The sequence below is a fragment of the Larimichthys crocea genome, chromosome III (genome assembly GCF_000972845.2).
Source record: "Larimichthys crocea isolate SSNF chromosome III, L_crocea_2.0, whole genome shotgun sequence".
Taxonomy (NCBI): domain Eukaryota; kingdom Metazoa; phylum Chordata; class Actinopteri; family Sciaenidae; genus Larimichthys; species Larimichthys crocea.
Window position 1 is genome coordinate 51,114,862 of NC_040013.1, and position 17,605 is coordinate 51,132,466.

The following is a 17,605-nucleotide window of genomic DNA, read 5'->3' on the forward strand; positions in this document are numbered from 1 at the left end:
TCGAGTTATTTATATAATAAAGGCCATGGGAAGACATTAAACTTTACAACTGATACATTACGATATAAGAACATTATATCATTAGCGCCTTTTGGTGCAACTGCAGAGTAATTATTATTATATCAGAGATGGATATGTTATTGCAATTTACCTGTTCTTGTGTGCTCTCCTCTCCTTGCAGTGTCTTGAAGCACTCTGTGGATGCCACCTTTGAAGACCAGGGTCCCAGTCCAGGCTACCGGATAGAAATGTCCATCTTCTATGTGGTCTACTTTGTGGTCTTCCCTTTCTTCTTCGTCAACATCTTTGTCGCCCTGATCATCATCACCTTCCAGGAGCAGGGAGACAAGGCTCTGTCAGAGTGCAGCTTGGAAAAGAACGAGGTAAAGTGTTGTTAGACAACTCTGAGTCAGTATGCTGCGATCAGTGATAAATGGATTTACATGTAACATTTAGGGAATGTTTGTCCTGCCGCTGATTGACTCATGGCAAGAGACCAACGAGCCTCTAATCTAATCTGTCCATTACCATTATCACTTGCTCAGAAATAGTATGTTACGGCCATCATCAAATCTCAACACAGTGAACAACTATTGAAAAAATTGGAACACCATGTTGGATCACCAACATCATTAAACACCAAATGAGGGAAAAAAAAGATTGTTCATCCCTCCAGGGGAGTTCCACACAGTTTGAGGATCTATGTTCTAGAACAACACCTTACTAAGACATTTCACCTGTCTGTACATCGAGTAACAAAGCACACCAAAATAAAGACAAGTAAGACAGGCAGTAGAATTATTGGGCAGCGTTTAAATATTATCTACAGCACTAAAAAAAATGAAATGTTGTCTTTAATTAAATTTATTTTGTCAGCAGGTTCCACATAATTGTATTAAGTTATTTCAAATCAAAAATGTTATGTAATTGAAACCCTAACATAAAAAAATTTAAATGGTGTGGGGACTGATTGGACAAGTTGGACAGAGTCTTTTCCGTTCTGGGCCAATGAAATAAAATCATACTGTGGTTGGTGATGAAAGATTGTAATGCTTGACTTCTGACCCAGTTGCTTCTTGTCCTTATTAACATTGAAAATCAGAATGAAAAAGGAGCTGGCCAAAAGCAGTGAGCACATGTGCTGTGTCAGAGAGAGTAAATGTACTTTAATAATCCACTTTATGGTCAGCTTTTAGTGCAGAAGCACAGCTCAGATGATGTTCACCTCACTCTAATGACGTCCTCTCTCTCTCCTCCAGCTCTCCTGAGCAGAGTTTACTGTTCATGCTGCTCTCATCTCTTCATTCCCCAACTCGTCCAAATGTAGAACTTTCCCTACATTGCTTTCTTTAGTGTCTGCTTCTGTTTTAATGCAGGAACACAAAATAATTCATATTCTTGCAGGAATTTAATGGTTGTTTAGTAATAAGTCCATAATCATACTATATATGATGTCCAGGGTGTCAATACTTGTTCAGTTGACTAAAATATCTGCATATGTTGGTCACAACAGTTGTCACATGTGGGGTGTCTAGTGTCTCAACTTTTCAATAATCTTTTAAATCTGTTCTTGGTTCATCAATGTTTTGAGCTGCACTTTAATTTCATTTAATGATCTACAGTTTTTAAACTATTATTAGCACATGGCTAAAAGAAAGTACTGTATTTTCGCTAATTGGTGAACTCTTTTTGTCTTAACTGGTGAGTTTAAGATGCCAGCTGCTCACATTGGTGCAGATTTTCAGTGATCAATAGCCAAATGTATTCTTTCATCCCCTGAAGACTGACGTTTGAGAGCACTTCCTTTCACATAATGAGGACAGTGAAGCAGAGGTGTGGTTTCTTTGTTACAGAGGGCTTGTATTGACTTTGCCATAAACGCCAAACCCCTGACACGCTACATGCCCGAGAACACGCAGTCTTTCCAGTACAGGATGTGGAAGTTTGTGGTCTCAGCTCCTTTTGAATACTCCATCATGATCATGATCGCTCTCAACACTGTGGTACTCATGATGAAGGTAAGAACTTTTGAAGATGATGGTTTAAAATCCAGTGTCAAACTGATGCTGTATGTGCTGTTACAGTGTTCAGTAAAGATGAAACTACTGCCAGCAGCTAATATGCTTAGCTTACCATAGACTGGACTGGAAGCAGTTGGAAACAGCTGGCCACATCTGCCAGCCAACACACATTATGTCTCCTGTAGCTTCATATTTAACAGACAAATATGAGAGTGGTAATCATCTTATCATGTAACTCTCAGCAAGAAGGCAAATAGGTTTATTTCCCAAAATGTCAGACTGTGTGTGCAGCAGCGTTACACCCACATGCCAGCGAGGAGAACTTAATGAGCAAACGTGTACACTGTCTCCCTGTCTCTCTGTCGCCCTGTCTCTCTGTCTCTCAGTTCCATGGAGCTCCAGACTTCTATGAAGCAATGCTAAAGAACCTCAACATAGTCTTCACCACTCTCTTCTCTCTGGAGTGTATCCTCAAGATTATTGCTTTTGGTCCACTGGTGGGTAATATTTAAAAAGCAACTTTAAATGACCTCCATTATAAATCACAACTAATGATTTTCAACCGTTGTCTCTCAGAATTACCTGAAGGACGCCTGGAACGTGTTTGACTTTGTCACCGTGTTGGGCAGCATCACTGACATCCTGGTGACTGAAATCAATGTAAGGACACTGTATCTAAACAACAGAGCTGTCACCGTAATTAGCCTGTACAGCAAGCTTTATGCAAGCAAGCTAACCAGCTACATCAGCACAGACAGTCACATGGCAGCGGTCCAGAGAGGCTGACCGCTTTAGACGAGGAGAGTCTTTTATTGATTGGATCAATTTATCATAGAGGGCTGATACAGGAGCGGAGGATGGACGGTTTCTATGAATCCACCCCCAGAGAGTAATGTGTTCATTCCAGACAGTTCCTTTCTGTGCACTTGCCTGTATACATGTGTGTATCGTGACTGATTTCATGTGTGTATTTGTTGAGCTGTATCGGTTTATGTTGTGCAATATGACTGTTCCTCTTCTCTCCACTCTCCTTCCTCCGTCTTCCTTTCTAATCTCTCTGTCTGTCTTCCTCTTGCTCTTTATATCTCTCTCCCTTTACATTTTCATCTTGTTTATTGTCATCACCGGTGTTGCCATGCCCTGGTCCCAAACATCACTAGACTACGGTGAGTGACTTTCTGTTGCCATTCTCTGCTTTTAGCTCACCTACTGTTTTATTCAATATACAGTAAAAAACATTCTGGTTTCTTGAATGTGAGTTCAAAGTTTTTTTAACAATTGAGCATTGTGCTTCTATAAGGTTGGGAAACTTGTGAGGGTCGCACTAAAATATGAATAATGGTCAGAATTGATGCAGCAGAGGCCCAGATATCCTGTAACATTTTTTGTAAAACGTTCAACGCAACACAAGTCTGAACTGAATGCCTGAATACATTACCATAAGAGCTGCACCACCACACGGTTCAGTACACACAGAAAACAAAAATTAAATCAGTTTATTAAAAAAAATGTATGAAAAATGTATGAGCCAATTTTAATTTGTAAAGGACATTCTGCGCTTGGTGTATGCTGTGTGTGTGGTTAGATGCATGAGGGCAGCAGATGTAACCTCTATATACACTGGATTATCCATGCATGACGACCACACACTGCCTGCTCTGTTTCAGATTAAAGGATAGGTTCACATTCTTTCTGATCAAACTCCCCGCACAGTGTTCCCTTACCGAGCCACAGCTTGGACACACCAAGCAAGGAATATTGTACTAAACATTTGTAGGATGAAGATTTTTTTCTTTTAATTTCTACACAGGATGACAACTGTTGAACTTGTCTGCCATTACGTATATACGGTTTAATAAACAGTCTTTTTGCAAACATTATGGGCAGGACAATTACAGCAACCAGACACTAACTTTTGGTTTAACATCATGTACTTTGTCTCACATGATCCAGATGTTTATTCATAGCTGTCGACTTTTAGCTCTGCACAGCACTGATCACCCGCTTTAGAAGAATGATAGTGTCAATCTTTACACTTTACGTGAACTAGATTACTTAATAATCATAGAAATATTTCACACTAGTCTGAATGCAGAACATTACACTGAACATGTTGATAAATAAATGAACACAGACTGAATGTGACATTCCTCTGAGTTTTCTGATTTTTTATCTTTAATGCATCTTCCATGCATCATGGAGCCTTGTGTGTTTTTTTGCTCATGCATGGTTGTTGACAGGGGTCACCATGTCACCGCTGTGATAATTTGCACTCAGCTGACTCTCCGTCCTGATATGATGTGTTTATCGATGATTGTGATGATGGTATTTGGTTGGTAAGCGCTTGATGCCCCGTCTGTGTCAAACAGGACAGGCTGCTGAACTTGAGCTTCCTCAGGCTGTTCAGGGCTGCTCGGCTCATCAAGCTTCTGAGGCAGGGTTACACCATCCGCATCCTGCTGTGGACCTTCGTCCAGTCCTTTAAGGTGCTTACACACATTATGTGCACACACGCTGCATGTATACTAGCGTTACCATCCACATGCACATGTGCTAGTTTACATACAATAACTACCTGACTGGAATTATTGAGAGGGGATATTAATCATTTCCTGTTGTTTCCTTTAGGCCCTGCCTTATGTCTGCCTGCTGATTGCCATGCTGTTCTTCATTTATGCCATTATTGGGATGCAGGTGAGTGATGTCACAGAGGACATCATATTCATATATAGTGGTTCACAATTAAAATGTTGTTGCCAACACAGTAAAAAATCTGTTTCTCTCACTGTGTCTCTGCTGTAGGTGTTTGGCAACATTGATCTGAACGAGGACACAGCTATCAATCACCACAACAACTTCCGCACTTTCCTCCAGGCTCTCATGCTACTGTTCAGGTATGAAGTGTCTGGATTTGATGATATCACAGCCAGCTGCTGTGGTGGTTACACAGGAACAGACAGAAAGTGAGTCAGGCTGAGGAGTGGAGTTCAGTAAACACAGACAATGTAACCTCTCCAAAACTGATGGGAAACATTCTGCACAGGAAGACAAACTAAAATAAGACAGAGGAGGAGGATACAGGAAAGTAGACAAACGTCCCCGGTAACAGGACTGCTGAAGCTACAGTACGTTTCTTTCCTGTGCTGGTACTTGGGATCTTGTTTGTACTTGGCATCTTCTGGACTCTGGTGTTCAGTGGTGGAGCATAAGTACATGAATGTATTTTATATTTTTGAACTGCTGCATAATTTGGTTCATGCAAGCTAAATAAAATCTACATTGCAACTACAGCAGGGGTCTTCAACCATGGGTCCATGACCCCTAGGGGGTCTACAGAGGTACTGCAGGGGGTCCGCCAATTTTTGTCATAATAATTGACAGTTTTTACCAAAATAATGGTGACTGTGAGGCTGCAGAAAATGAAGAAACTGCAGACAGCGGAGGCATTTGTTCTCCAATTAGATGAATCAGCAGAAATGTCCAAAGACACACAGCATTTAATAACCATGCCTGAACTTTTTCTCAATCATAAACACATAGAGGCTAATTACCCAGTATATACATTTGTTAATAAGGTGAAATAAAAGTTGAAAAAAGTAAATATAAAAGTTATTTTAGGCCAGGCTTAAAATGTGACACGTTTATAATATTATTATTATTCATTTAAAATGAATTCCGTGTGGGGGGGGTCTCTGTTCTGTTTATGTCTCGTCTAAGGGCTCCTTGGACTGAAAAGGGTTGAAGACTCCTGATCTTACAGTATACCTTTACTGCACCACTTCTTTCACCTTCTGCATAATATGACACATTGTTTAAGTGATAAAACATATACTTAGTAATCTGTCATTCTACAGTAGTCTACAGTAATTCATTTAGATTAAATGGTAAGTAGCAGTGGTAATGGATGTCTACATTGTTTGACTTTTTATGCAAGGTGCATTAATGTCATCAGTCAGATTGAATTCATTATCATTTCACTATCAAATCATTGTCTGTTTAATGCTGTTCAAGCTGAACTACGAGCAAGCAAAATGTTGCCAGTCCCTCATGCCTCTCTCTCAAAGCTCCTCTGTGTCTCTGTGTTTGTGTATCAGGAGTGCAACCGGTGAGGCCTGGCACGAGATCATGTTATCATGTTTGAGTCACAGAGCCTGTGACGAGCGATCGGGGTCCCATGGGAAGGAGTGCGGCAGTGATTTTGCCTACTTCTACTTTGTCTCCTTCATCTTCCTCTGCTCCTTCCTGGTCAGTGCTGAAACACACCTACATGTAGCCACTCTAACTGTTGGCCTGTGATTTGTTTTGTCAGATGGTCTCTTGGCCCGACAGAAGAGCTCACATTCATTTGATTTTGTGCCCAGAAAGTAGCACAGTGAAGAGACACTGTGACTACTCACATGACTAATTGGTGACTGTAGCTGAGCAGCTAACTGCTAAAAAGCCAACCGTCACAGTAACTCTTAAGCTTGATCATGTGCCTGTACGACCAGGCCAAAACGTCGGCATAAACTCAACCTACATGTCTGTGTTCCAGATGCTGAACCTGTTTGTGGCTGTCATAATGGATAACTTTGAGTACCTAACCAGAGACTCCTCCATTCTGGGGCCTCATCACCTCGATGAGTTCATCCGGGTTTGGGCCGAGTATGACCCAGCTGCATGGTATGTTCAAGCCTCTCTCCGGGCCCCAGAGAATAGCATACACAGTAAAGTGGAGGGAATAGACATCCTAACTTTACTCCTCTCTTCCCGTTTGTGACTAAGGTGACTGAATGAGGTCCCATACACAGGCCTTGTTCCTATACCTTGTTGTATGCAGTCAGCCCACTGATGATCACTGTTTTATTTGAAGCTGTCCTGAACGTTTGTTTATTTATGTGCTTGTTCTTTTCCACAGTGGACGGATTTCCTATAAGGATATGTACAATTTGTTACGTGTTATCTCACCCCCCCTTGGCTTAGGGAAGAACTGCCCTAATAGGGTAGCATACAAGGTTTGCAAATACCAGACTTACCGTCACTAGGGTGCTTTGTGTACCTCCATGCCAAGAGACTTTTAAATGAATGGCTGTGCACCAATGAAATCGCCTTTACACCAGCACCCACCCCTCCAAACTGACTGGCTTTGGTTGATGATGCCGGAGAGGAAACAAAGCTTTCAAAGCCACGGCATCGTCCCAACATGCCGCCTGCCATGCCTACTTTCTCCTGTATGTAATGTTTAGACGGCAGACCTGTTTACTTCCCATTACTATCAGATCCAACCATCAAAAAGTCTTCAAAGAAATTTGATCACTCCATTCAGATCTTTAAAAACATCTGAATCCGATCAAAAGCTTTATGAAGAATGTGATATGATCCTTTCTATGAAGATGTCTGCCAGAGGAAAGCCAGGCTATGAGTGAAAGCCCCAAACAAACGTTCGGGCTGGCATTGAAACCTTTGTCTCCGTGCACCTTGGTTGGAGTACCAGTGGGATGTCTGCTAGCATGCCGAGGCAGACATCCCCGTTACAATGCTGTCATTTCTCTTCCCTCCCATCCTCATCCTGTGTGTTGGGTCAACCCATCCCCCCCCTTTTTTCTCTCCCCTCCTCCCCTCTCCTACCAAACTCACTCTTTATCATCCCATGTTTCCTGTCAGGGATCCTGAGCTCCACAGCGATGCATCCCCGTGCCCCACCACAGTGGCCGAGGATGACATCCACTTTACATCTCACTCTAGGAAATCTATTAACAACAGATTTCTGTTTCTCCTTTCCATTATTCTCTTGTTTTGTTGATTTCTTCCCTTTGTTCCCCCCCTCCTTCTCTAACTCCCCATCCTTCTCTGTTTGCGTTTTGTTTATTTTTGATTTCCAACCCTGTCAAGTGGCCGTATCAAGTACCTCGATATGTATCAGATGCTGCTCCACATGTCCCCACCCTTAGGTTTGGGAAAGAAATGTCCACCAAGAGTCGCCTACAAGGTAGACCCTCCTCTTCCTCCACCTTCTTCCCTGTGCTCGACAACCTTTCTCCCATTGGCGTGATCTCAAGCCAATGTCTGTGCTCTGCAGTGTTCCCTTGTTTCTTCACTTTGTTTTGCTAGTGCTCTAATATTTTTGGTGTAAGCCCCTACCTCATCTGTTTTTACTGTTTTACTAATACCCACCACTAATGATAATGACATAGAGCTTAATTTATTAGATTATTAGATTTGAAGTCATGTTAATTAAGATAGAATATTTCTATGGAGGAAATTTGCTACTTTATGTCACTATTTCCTATGAATGGTACTCCCTAGTTGGGGCTTTATTTTGTGGAGCAGTGTGTATGTATGTGTATGTATGTGCGTGCGTGCTCAGGTGTGTGTGTTTGCCTGAGTGTGTGTGCGCGTGTGTGTGCGTGCGTGCGTGCAGCTGCTTTTGCTTTTCTGTGGGAGTAATACTTTCTATGTGTGCTTTTCACTTTGTGGTTCAGTCTTTGCTGCCCATTCCCTCTCATTCTTTCCTTCATCTCTTTCATCTATCCACTGTTACAGAATATTTGTGTGTGTGTGTGTGTGTGTGTCTGTGTGTGTGTGTGTGTCTTTGTGAATATTGGTAGTAAGTAGTAGGTTTTTTGTAGTAAATCACAATATCAATGTGATTTTTATCTTTTTTTTTATTATTCATTATGTTTTGCTGAATATTTCTTGAGACAAATGAAAACAGACCCAATTTCTACCTGATACTAAGACATGATCTGTGCCTGCATATCGTATCATGTTAATACAGGTGTAAATGCACAGAGATCAGCATCTAGCAATGATCTGGGTGATATATCAAGTTTCCTCTCAAAAACGACTTCTTGACTCTTGAGCTTAGGAAGTAATCTTTAGAAATGTGGTTGATTCCCACGGACTGCTCCTTAATTTTAGTTATAATTTTTATAATTTTATTTTAATTCAGAATTTTTTAATTTAAGTCAGAACCTTTTCTGATATTTTTTCATTTTTCATAAAAACCTTTTGTCCATCATTTCTAGAGAGGGGTACCCAACATATATAACAGTATAACAGGCACACATCTGCACATCGTATTCGAGCTGGATACAGGGTCTGGAATTTTGTGTTGTTTTCCTTCAAGGCCCTCTGTGCCTCTGCATATTCCCTCCATCAAGCATTTCCTCCTTTATTCCGAAATGTAGGACTAGAATTGATCTAGTCTGTGCGTCCGGGGCTGTGGTACTAATCTTTCTGTCTGTAAGTCCTTCACACCAGTAATGTTGAGTAGCCTCTGCATGATGGGAATCACTGACCTTGGTCTGACATGAGCTCCGTTTCTCCTCACATTTTCTCTCCTTGAGCACTTCTCTCTTCAACTGGAGCAATCCTAGTTTTAGCAATCCTGCTAATGCCTCTAACACATTTTGCAGATACCTTTCCATACACTTCCCTTTAGTGTCCTATGTTGAGATCTACACACATGTAAGCTGAATCAAGATGCTAATACAGGTGTAAATGAAAAGACTTGGGATCGCATCATCAGAAAACAAACACAGTTGCAGATTGTGTGTTAATATCAGATGTAAATGGGGTCATATACAGTCCACGTGGACACAATGCAGCGTTTTTTTCTATTAGGCTGTAACAACGTTTACAAGTAAAATTTTCTTTAACTGTCTTTTGAAATTTCTAGTCAGTCTCGCTGTCTTTCTAATCAGTTGTACAGCCTGTGGTTGTGTGTTGTATGTATGCATATGTGTGACGACATGCAAATTGTTTGGTTGTACACGTGTGTGCGTGTTTGCCCTTCAGCTCTCCATCCCCGTTTCATTCTGAATCTGGTCTTTCTTACTTTCTGCACTGCCACTGATAGCATATGTAGGTGAATGCTTTTTGTGTTCAGGGGAGCTCAACTCTTACAGCAACAATCCCACAGCATTCTGTATGCATCTAGTGGTGCCATTAGTCCTATATGAACCAAGTCTTCCTGCTATGGCTGCCCAAGCTTGGTGAAGTGGACACTTTTTATTGCTAGCTGCCACTGTACATGTAGAGCATACTCAAGCTCCTCAACTCCAAGTTGATGATTGCTAGGATGGCAACCACAGAGTCGAGCTCCTGCGACTGTTGAGGCACCTTCATGGTTATGCGTTACATGTCTTCTCTCACCTTTTTTTCGGTCAATGTCAGTCTTGCACCAGTGCACTTGACTTGCAGCGTAGTGCATAATGTAGCCAATAGCAGTGAATGTGAATGTCTAGTTGTCTCTTCTGTACGTACTTGTAGAGAAGGCTTTTTGTGTGCTGAACCAAGTCTCAGTAACATTTCACCAAAATGGCTCCTATTCAACAAACATTTAGCAAAGCACATTTAAGTTACTGTAAGCCGGGAGAGTGAAACCATGGAGGGGACAGCACACAGATTGATTTCTCTGAGAGAACTATATGTTCTAATTTGGCTATTCGCTGTCATTCAGTGATCTAACGTCTTTCTGTCACCGCTCATCTCCTCTCCTCAGCGCCTTGTCAAAATGAACATGCCCATCGCTGACGACAACACTGTCCACTTCACCTCCACCCTGATGGCCCTGATTCGCACTGCCCTGGAGATCAAACTGGCCTCAGGTCAGAGAAACACACCACACACATCATGAGAAAAGAAGAGAATAAAAATGAGTAGCAGAGATGGATGAATGATCTCTGGTTCTCCATCCCAGGACAAGACAACACTACATGAATGTGAACTTGAATTGAATTGAAATATACATTACACAGTGTGCTTTAATGTGCAAGTGCATGACATTTGTTATAATCCGAAAATGATCTGCTAGCTCAGTTATCTGCGATGTTGTGGAGTATTTAAGACCCTCAGAAATCGAACAACAGAACTCTTAAATTTCATTTTTTTAGTTTAAGTAACTTCTGTTAGCCATGTGTCTAGTTTTGACTTGTTGTGACTTTTCAATTTGTTCATGATTCAAACAAAAAGCCTTCAAAGGCTGTACTACTACCACAACCCAGTGTTGTACATAAATATAAATAAATATATACCATTACTACTACCACTAATTATATTATTGAAAGCTGAGAGCAGCGATGAACATGCTGCAGCTCATATGACATGCTAAAACATGTGCTGTCTTCTCATGTCAAACCAATTGAAGATGATTTAGTGTTTTTTCACTGTGTGCTTAACAGTGAAAGCTGTGTGTGGTTTAATGTCCAACACCATATATCTGAAAATACAGGGAGGTGACTATATAGCAGGGTACCACTGTGGCTAATAATATATAAATTATAATGTCCTGATAATTAATTCAAGTAATGTTGCATGTTTTATGCTTTTAATGGGTTTCATGTAGACAAAATGTGGCTTTACAGCAATAACATTAACTGAGGTCATTCTCCCCTGATCAGACTTACACCTGGAATCCATAATTTATCAAATCGTCCATCTGACATCTGTGGGATTGACTTCAAATGTTACAAACAAAGGCTGTTTTTACCAAATAACTAATAAAGATGACAGATGTCTGCTCCAACACTCACCTCACTGTCATGTTATGTGAAATGGCTCCTTTAGCAGCAAGCCACTCCCCACAAGAGTGACAGACGTGTTCAAGAGCCAGCTGTAAATTCACAAATCAAGTCATTTGGACTCATTAGAAGGACTTTGTGCTGAGCGTGTGTGCTGGATTCTCTCTCCTGGCTTCACTGCCTCTATCTGCATTTTAATGAGGATTTCTCATTCTACTTCCATCTCTCTATTTCTCTGTCTCTGTCTCTGTCTGTGGATTTCCAGGCATGGTAGCCCAGCGATTATCTGACGCTGAGTTAAAAAAGGAGTTGTCCACAGTGTGGCCCAGCCTCTCCCAAAAGACCATGGACCTGTTGGTGACACCACATAAACGTAAGCATTTTACCATTATCTACTGTGAGTACATTTTTCTGGTTGAGCTGTTTAACACTATCACCCACATAGGGTTAAACTCTGTCTCCTTGTCACACGAAAGTAAGTTTATACATAAAAAAACAAAAGAAGACATGGCATGTGTGCATCAGTCGTTTCAGTAGAGAGACTGATGTGTGAATGCTCTATGTGTGCGTAAAAGTTATATCTGAGGCATTACAGCTGCTTTTATACTACAAGAGATGGTTTGCATTTGCCCTTTAGATAATTTCACAAACATTATTCTCCCACATAAACATGTGAAGAGTGAGCCACGTGGCATCTTTTCCAAGTCTGACTTTTTAATATTTACAAATGCCAATATGATTTTAAATGAGGCCATTTTTTGAGAGTGGAATGACAAACACAATTCCAAAAAAGATGAGACGCTGTAAAATGTAAATAAAAAGAGAATGCAATGTTCAAACTAATAAACTTTATCGTTTTTGTAAATATACACTTCTTCTAAACTTGATGCCAACACACCACAGTAAAACTGGGACAGGGGCATGTTTACCACTGTGTTACATCACCTCTTTTAACAACACTCAGTAAGCATTTGGGAACTGAGGACACTAACTGGGGTCTCTGGTAGTAACGCTCTTTAACTACAAAGCCACGCTGTTGTACCAGAATGTGGCTTGTTATCGTCTTGCTGAAATAAGCAGGGCCGGCCCTGTAGTGATAGACCAGACAGCAAAACATTTTAACAGAATAAAAGCCAGGGCAGTTGAGGAGTATACAAGATCAATGGTTTAAAATGCCTGAGATCCAGACCAGAAGGACCGATGTGGAATCCAAACTGTTAGTTGGCAAAATGTTGACAGGTCCTGAAAGCTTCACAAAGATTACTGTTAACTATATGAAGAAGAATGGAGGGTTTGAGACTGGTCTGTAATTACTTGATCCTGGATCAAAGTGTGCTTTGTTTAAGATTAGATTAGATTATTTAGATATACTTTATTCATCCCACCACAGGGAAATTCACTTGTAACAGCAGCAAGATATAGAAACAAACAAGTGAGGCAGGTTAGCTTGGGCGGTACCAAACATAAGTTTGAAGAAAACATGTCAAAAATAATGAACTGTAAGTTGCAGATGAACATGAACGGATGCAAAACAAGGGCAAATTACACACAGCGTATCATTAATGCAATATCTTTTGTGAATCAGACCTTGAGAGGTTGAAAGTGATGCACGATTCACGCTGCTATCAGTGGCTGCAGTCTATTCTTTGTGAGTTTCCCCTTTACAGTATTGTGCAGTGAGCCTTGCTATTGCTGCCACCTTTCGGTAAGAATTGTGTTCATCACCTGACTACACAAATGAATATCCAGACTTGAGCTGCTCTTTTTTTTTTTTTTTTTTTACTTTATCTGCTTTAATCGCTTACTGTGAATCAGTCAAATCGCTCAGTGTAAGAGGTTCCTTTGCTTTAAACTAAACCATCAGGGAGACAAGCAGACACATGGAGATGAATCGAGGACGGAGGAATGAGTCAGCAGAATTTACTCTCCTGTTCCCTCCTTTTTTTCCTGTCTTGTCCCCCCTTTCCTCACATTATTAATTTTCTCCTCACCTCCTCAGCCAATGAACTGACAGTAGGGAAGGTTTATGCGGCCCTGATGATCTTTGACTACTATAAGCAGAACCGAGCGAGGAGGCTGCAACTGCAGCAGCAGCAGCAACAGAGCGCGTCAGGCTCTCAGGTACAACATCCACACCACACAATGCCTGCACACAACACACACATTCACACTTAGAGAGAGACACGCACTGAAGCACAGACACGTTGGATGCAGTAGCGCAAACTAGGGCTGTCACGATATCAGATATTATTACACAATATTATCACATGTGTATTATTGACATGATTTTTTAAATACGGTTATTGTCAATACACACATATCGTGACATCCCTAGTGCAAACCTGTATGCATGCGCCCACATATTATTATGCTTGCACACACTGATACACACTCTGCCTGCATGTATACACACATGCAAAGAAGGTACTTTTGCATCCACTAGTCATTCACTGGTGGATTACAAAATCTATCAATGGCTAACAGCACCCAGTGATTGGTTACCTGCTAGAGTAGCTGTATGGAAGGCACATGTATCAGCCAAAGATGAACCTGCATTGAGCTACTGGCTGGGAATTATTTGCAACTGTGCACATCTACTGTAGAGGTGCATGTTTTTTCCCACACACACAAGCACTACAAATACACACAAATGTACCACATACAAGCATGACTGCGAGAAATGAATATTCTGGCCCAAGTCTCCACATCTGGGTGGCACTGAGCCCCCGCTGTCAGACCTGGATCCAACAATATTCTGCCTGCTGCCTCTGGATATCTTGAGCATGTTGCCATCCGTCTCTCCTCCACAGTGCAAGGTCGGGGCTCTGTTTAAGCCATTGCTGCCTCTGACTCACATGCAGGAGAAAGATCTGCCTATGGTGTTAAACAGTGTGGAGCCTCCCAGCATGCTTCAGCCCCAGTCCAAATCCCATGCCAAGTCCCAGCCACAGACCAGACCTAGCTCCAACTCCCTCAACAATGGAGGCACACTGTAAGTTCAATGTTTCAGGATCTGAAACTTAGGTTACCACACCAAGACTAGAAACTACATCCAGAATCAAAGTGTGAAGGTAGGCTCCGCAGGTTTACATGTAGTTTACTGCCTCTGGGCTGAAAATAAAGTTCTGACTTGAAAATAAAGACTCAGACTGAGAGCTAGACCTCAGTAGATGCTGTTGAACAACACATTTTGCCATGATTTAACTTAACCCAAGAATAACAGTTACTATAACTTTACTGAAATGATGACATTAATAATGTATATTTAACCATGGATTCATTAGGAGGTAGAGAGGGGGCTGCAGTTCAGAGTGGAGCAGGTGCTGATGCACTATGCAAACACTCACACAAATGACACCCAGCCGGCTGTGTCAGTATGTGTTTGGGACAGAATGCCTCACATCTGACACATCTCACAAAACTGCTGCAAAAGCTGCAGAAAATCTAGCCCTAAGGCTGAAACTGGCTTTACTACACCGAGACAAAAAGCTGAGGTCAGCAGACATTATAATGTAATTTACCACATGAATATGATGTTAAATGATGTTAGATGTTTAATATGATATTAAAGCAACATTATGCAGAAATTGGTCTTTTTGTGATTTAGCGCCCCCAGTTTGTAATCCCCCTGTGGTAAACATGGACAGCTACACGTGTATTTTGTTATAATTACATTACTTATGATAAAAAACTAGCAAGATTTTCTCTAGTCCAGCAGCCTCTGCTCAGTCACTTCTATACTTCCTCGGTTAACATCCCCTTCAGTATCTTCACCTCTAGCACTGTAGCTGCTAACATCAAATGATGGAGTCATGACTCAACTATAGGGTTGCCTTATTGCAACAGCAATCAACAGGTGTAACTCTCCTCTGAGCTGAACATCAGCATGAACATTGGAGGACTCTCCAGCAGGACCACCGAATTATAAATTATGCCACATGTCTACCACTCTGCCTTAACAGCTGCAGAGTAGCTCGTGGTGATTTCCCACACTGGAATCTGGAAGGAGACCTTCTCAAATGAAAAAGTTACAGCTGCACTTGCTTTAGATTCTTAACAACATTTAGGCTCTTATCAAAAAGACTTATTTAGTTACAACCATCTGGTGTGTGGTGGAGTTCAAGATCTATGTATCCTGTGTCAGATCACATGGTCGATCAGATACATGTCAAATTAAACTGACTTTTAAAACACTGTTTTTTTCAGCTGTTACTAAAGTAACTACTCGTTTTCCTGCTTCTTCTTTGGTGCTGAATATTAATAATAGATAATATGTTTGATTTAATCAAAACGGCAAGATGGGGAAAAAAAGACTCCACCAAGGTGACGGTCAACAGACTGATTTCACATACAGATAAATATAAATGATACAAAGCAGCTAACATGTAGAATAACACAAAATAGCTAGCAAGCTAGTGTTCAGGAAAATACTGATGTGTTGCTTGGCATATGCTTATATTGAATATAACAGCACTCCCTCTTGTGTTTTATATGTTTTATGATGTCTTGACCAATAATCTCCACAGACATGGATAGATTGTACATTTAATGTAACAATGTAATGTAGAGGCAAGACACTCCCACAAAGAGAGGAAAGTTTAAAATGAGTTGGTTTTTACTGTTCTAGAATTAATGCTTGCAGAACGATGTATATAAATGACTATTGTACAGTAATTTCACCCCAAACTAAAATGTGCTCACACACAATGTGGACACAGCATTATCATATTTTACTACTAAATCCTTCTACTTAATTAAAGTGATCAAATATTATCAAGTTATCAAATGAAGTTTGGACATCTGCAGGGTTAAAATGTAAACCTCTGACACGTAAGATTTACATTGTTTTATTATTATTATTATTGTTATTATTATTATTATTATTATTAGTAGTAGTAGTAGTAGTAGTAGTAGTAGTAGTAGTAGTAGTAGTAGTATTATACTGAGCTGTGACTAACCCACACAGGCCAGGTCATGATCACATCAAGGCATCATCTTCTTGGGTGATGGAGAAACCCAAGGAAGTGCCCCGAGCTAAGACTAAGAGAACCATGTCCAGGGGCCCATCGGACGACACACCGGACACTACTGTTATTCAGGTACTGTAGACAGACAGACACATGCTGTGTATGTGAAACTGTATTTTACTCACTGTTACACCACTTATACACACAATTTATATACAGTTTATTTAGTGTGTCTGACAGCAAAGAAACCACAATTGATAGTGACCAACAAGAAGAAGAGAACTGCTTGAGCCAAGAAAAACCATGAATGGACATTAAACCAGTAAAATTCTGGACTTTGGTCTGATGAGTCCAAATTTGGGATTTTTTGGTTCCAACTGTCATGTTTTTGTAAGAAGTAGAGAAGGATAATGGACGTTATCTGCATGTGTGGTTCCCACTAAAGCATGGACGAGGAGGAGGAGGTGTGATGGTGTAGTGGTGCTTTGGTGGTAACAAAGAAGACCAAGGAATGGACTTTCCTCCGTAGTCACCTGACCTCAACCCCATTGAACATTTATGAAGGCACTTAAATTCTGGGACATCACAAGAAGCTCTTTGGAACATTGTTAAATCATGCTGGGATAGTATGAGTCATCAGGTTTTCCACAAGTTTGTATAGTCCATCCTAGCTTGAATGCATGCAGTCCTTAAGACAAAAGGGTAACATACCAAATACTAATGTGTACTGAAATTCATAAACATTTCTCTACAGTCCTACAGTCTTTTCTGCCTCCTGACCAGATAACACTACGGTGTCATAGAAAGTTTTCTGCACACTCCAAAGGTCCTCAGTCTCCTCAGCAAGTGTAGACGACTTTGACCCTTCTTGTACAGGATGTCTGTGTTGTCCGACCAGTCCAGTTTCGTGTTGAGGTGAACACCCAGGTTTTTGTACACTCCCACTATCTCAAAATCCAATCCTCAAATGTTGACCAGTGCAGTCTGAGATGTCTTCCTGTGGAAATCAATCACCATCTCCTTCGTCTTACTGGTGATCATGTGAAGAAGGTTAAGCTCACACTAGTTGACAGTCTGCAATGACCTCCCTGTATTACTGATTGTTCCCTTGTGA

The 17,605-nt window shown here is 41.0% G+C and overlaps 1 protein-coding gene across 3 annotated transcripts in view; it reads left to right on the top strand.

Moving 5' to 3' along the window:
• The window catches only part of cacna1ba (calcium channel, voltage-dependent, N type, alpha 1B subunit, a), a 121,183-nt gene that overhangs the window by 91,416 nt on the left and 12,162 nt on the right, over positions 1–17,605 (top strand). For 2 of the 3 annotated variants that reach the window (XM_027278178.1, XM_027278179.1), the window contains 15 exons: positions 182–383; positions 1,854–2,018; positions 2,408–2,518; positions 2,598–2,681; positions 4,391–4,507; positions 4,650–4,715; positions 4,824–4,915; positions 6,116–6,266; positions 6,556–6,683; positions 6,919–7,015; positions 10,507–10,612; positions 11,790–11,897; positions 13,524–13,645; positions 14,335–14,516; positions 16,491–16,623. In XM_027278178.1, the coding sequence (XP_027133979.1) occupies positions 182–383; positions 1,854–2,018; positions 2,408–2,518; positions 2,598–2,681; positions 4,391–4,507; positions 4,650–4,715; positions 4,824–4,915; positions 6,116–6,266; positions 6,556–6,683; positions 6,919–7,015; positions 10,507–10,612; positions 11,790–11,897; positions 13,524–13,645; positions 14,335–14,516; positions 16,491–16,623 (1,864 nt within the window). Of the gene's footprint in view, positions 1–181; positions 384–1,853; positions 2,019–2,407; positions 2,519–2,597; positions 2,682–3,181; positions 3,188–4,390; positions 4,508–4,649; positions 4,716–4,823; positions 4,916–6,115; positions 6,267–6,555; positions 6,684–6,918; positions 7,016–7,892; positions 7,990–10,506; positions 10,613–11,789; positions 11,898–13,523; positions 13,646–14,334; positions 14,517–16,490; positions 16,624–17,605 lie in introns of all 3 variants that reach the window. The other variant, XM_027278177.1, reaches the window with a different exon arrangement.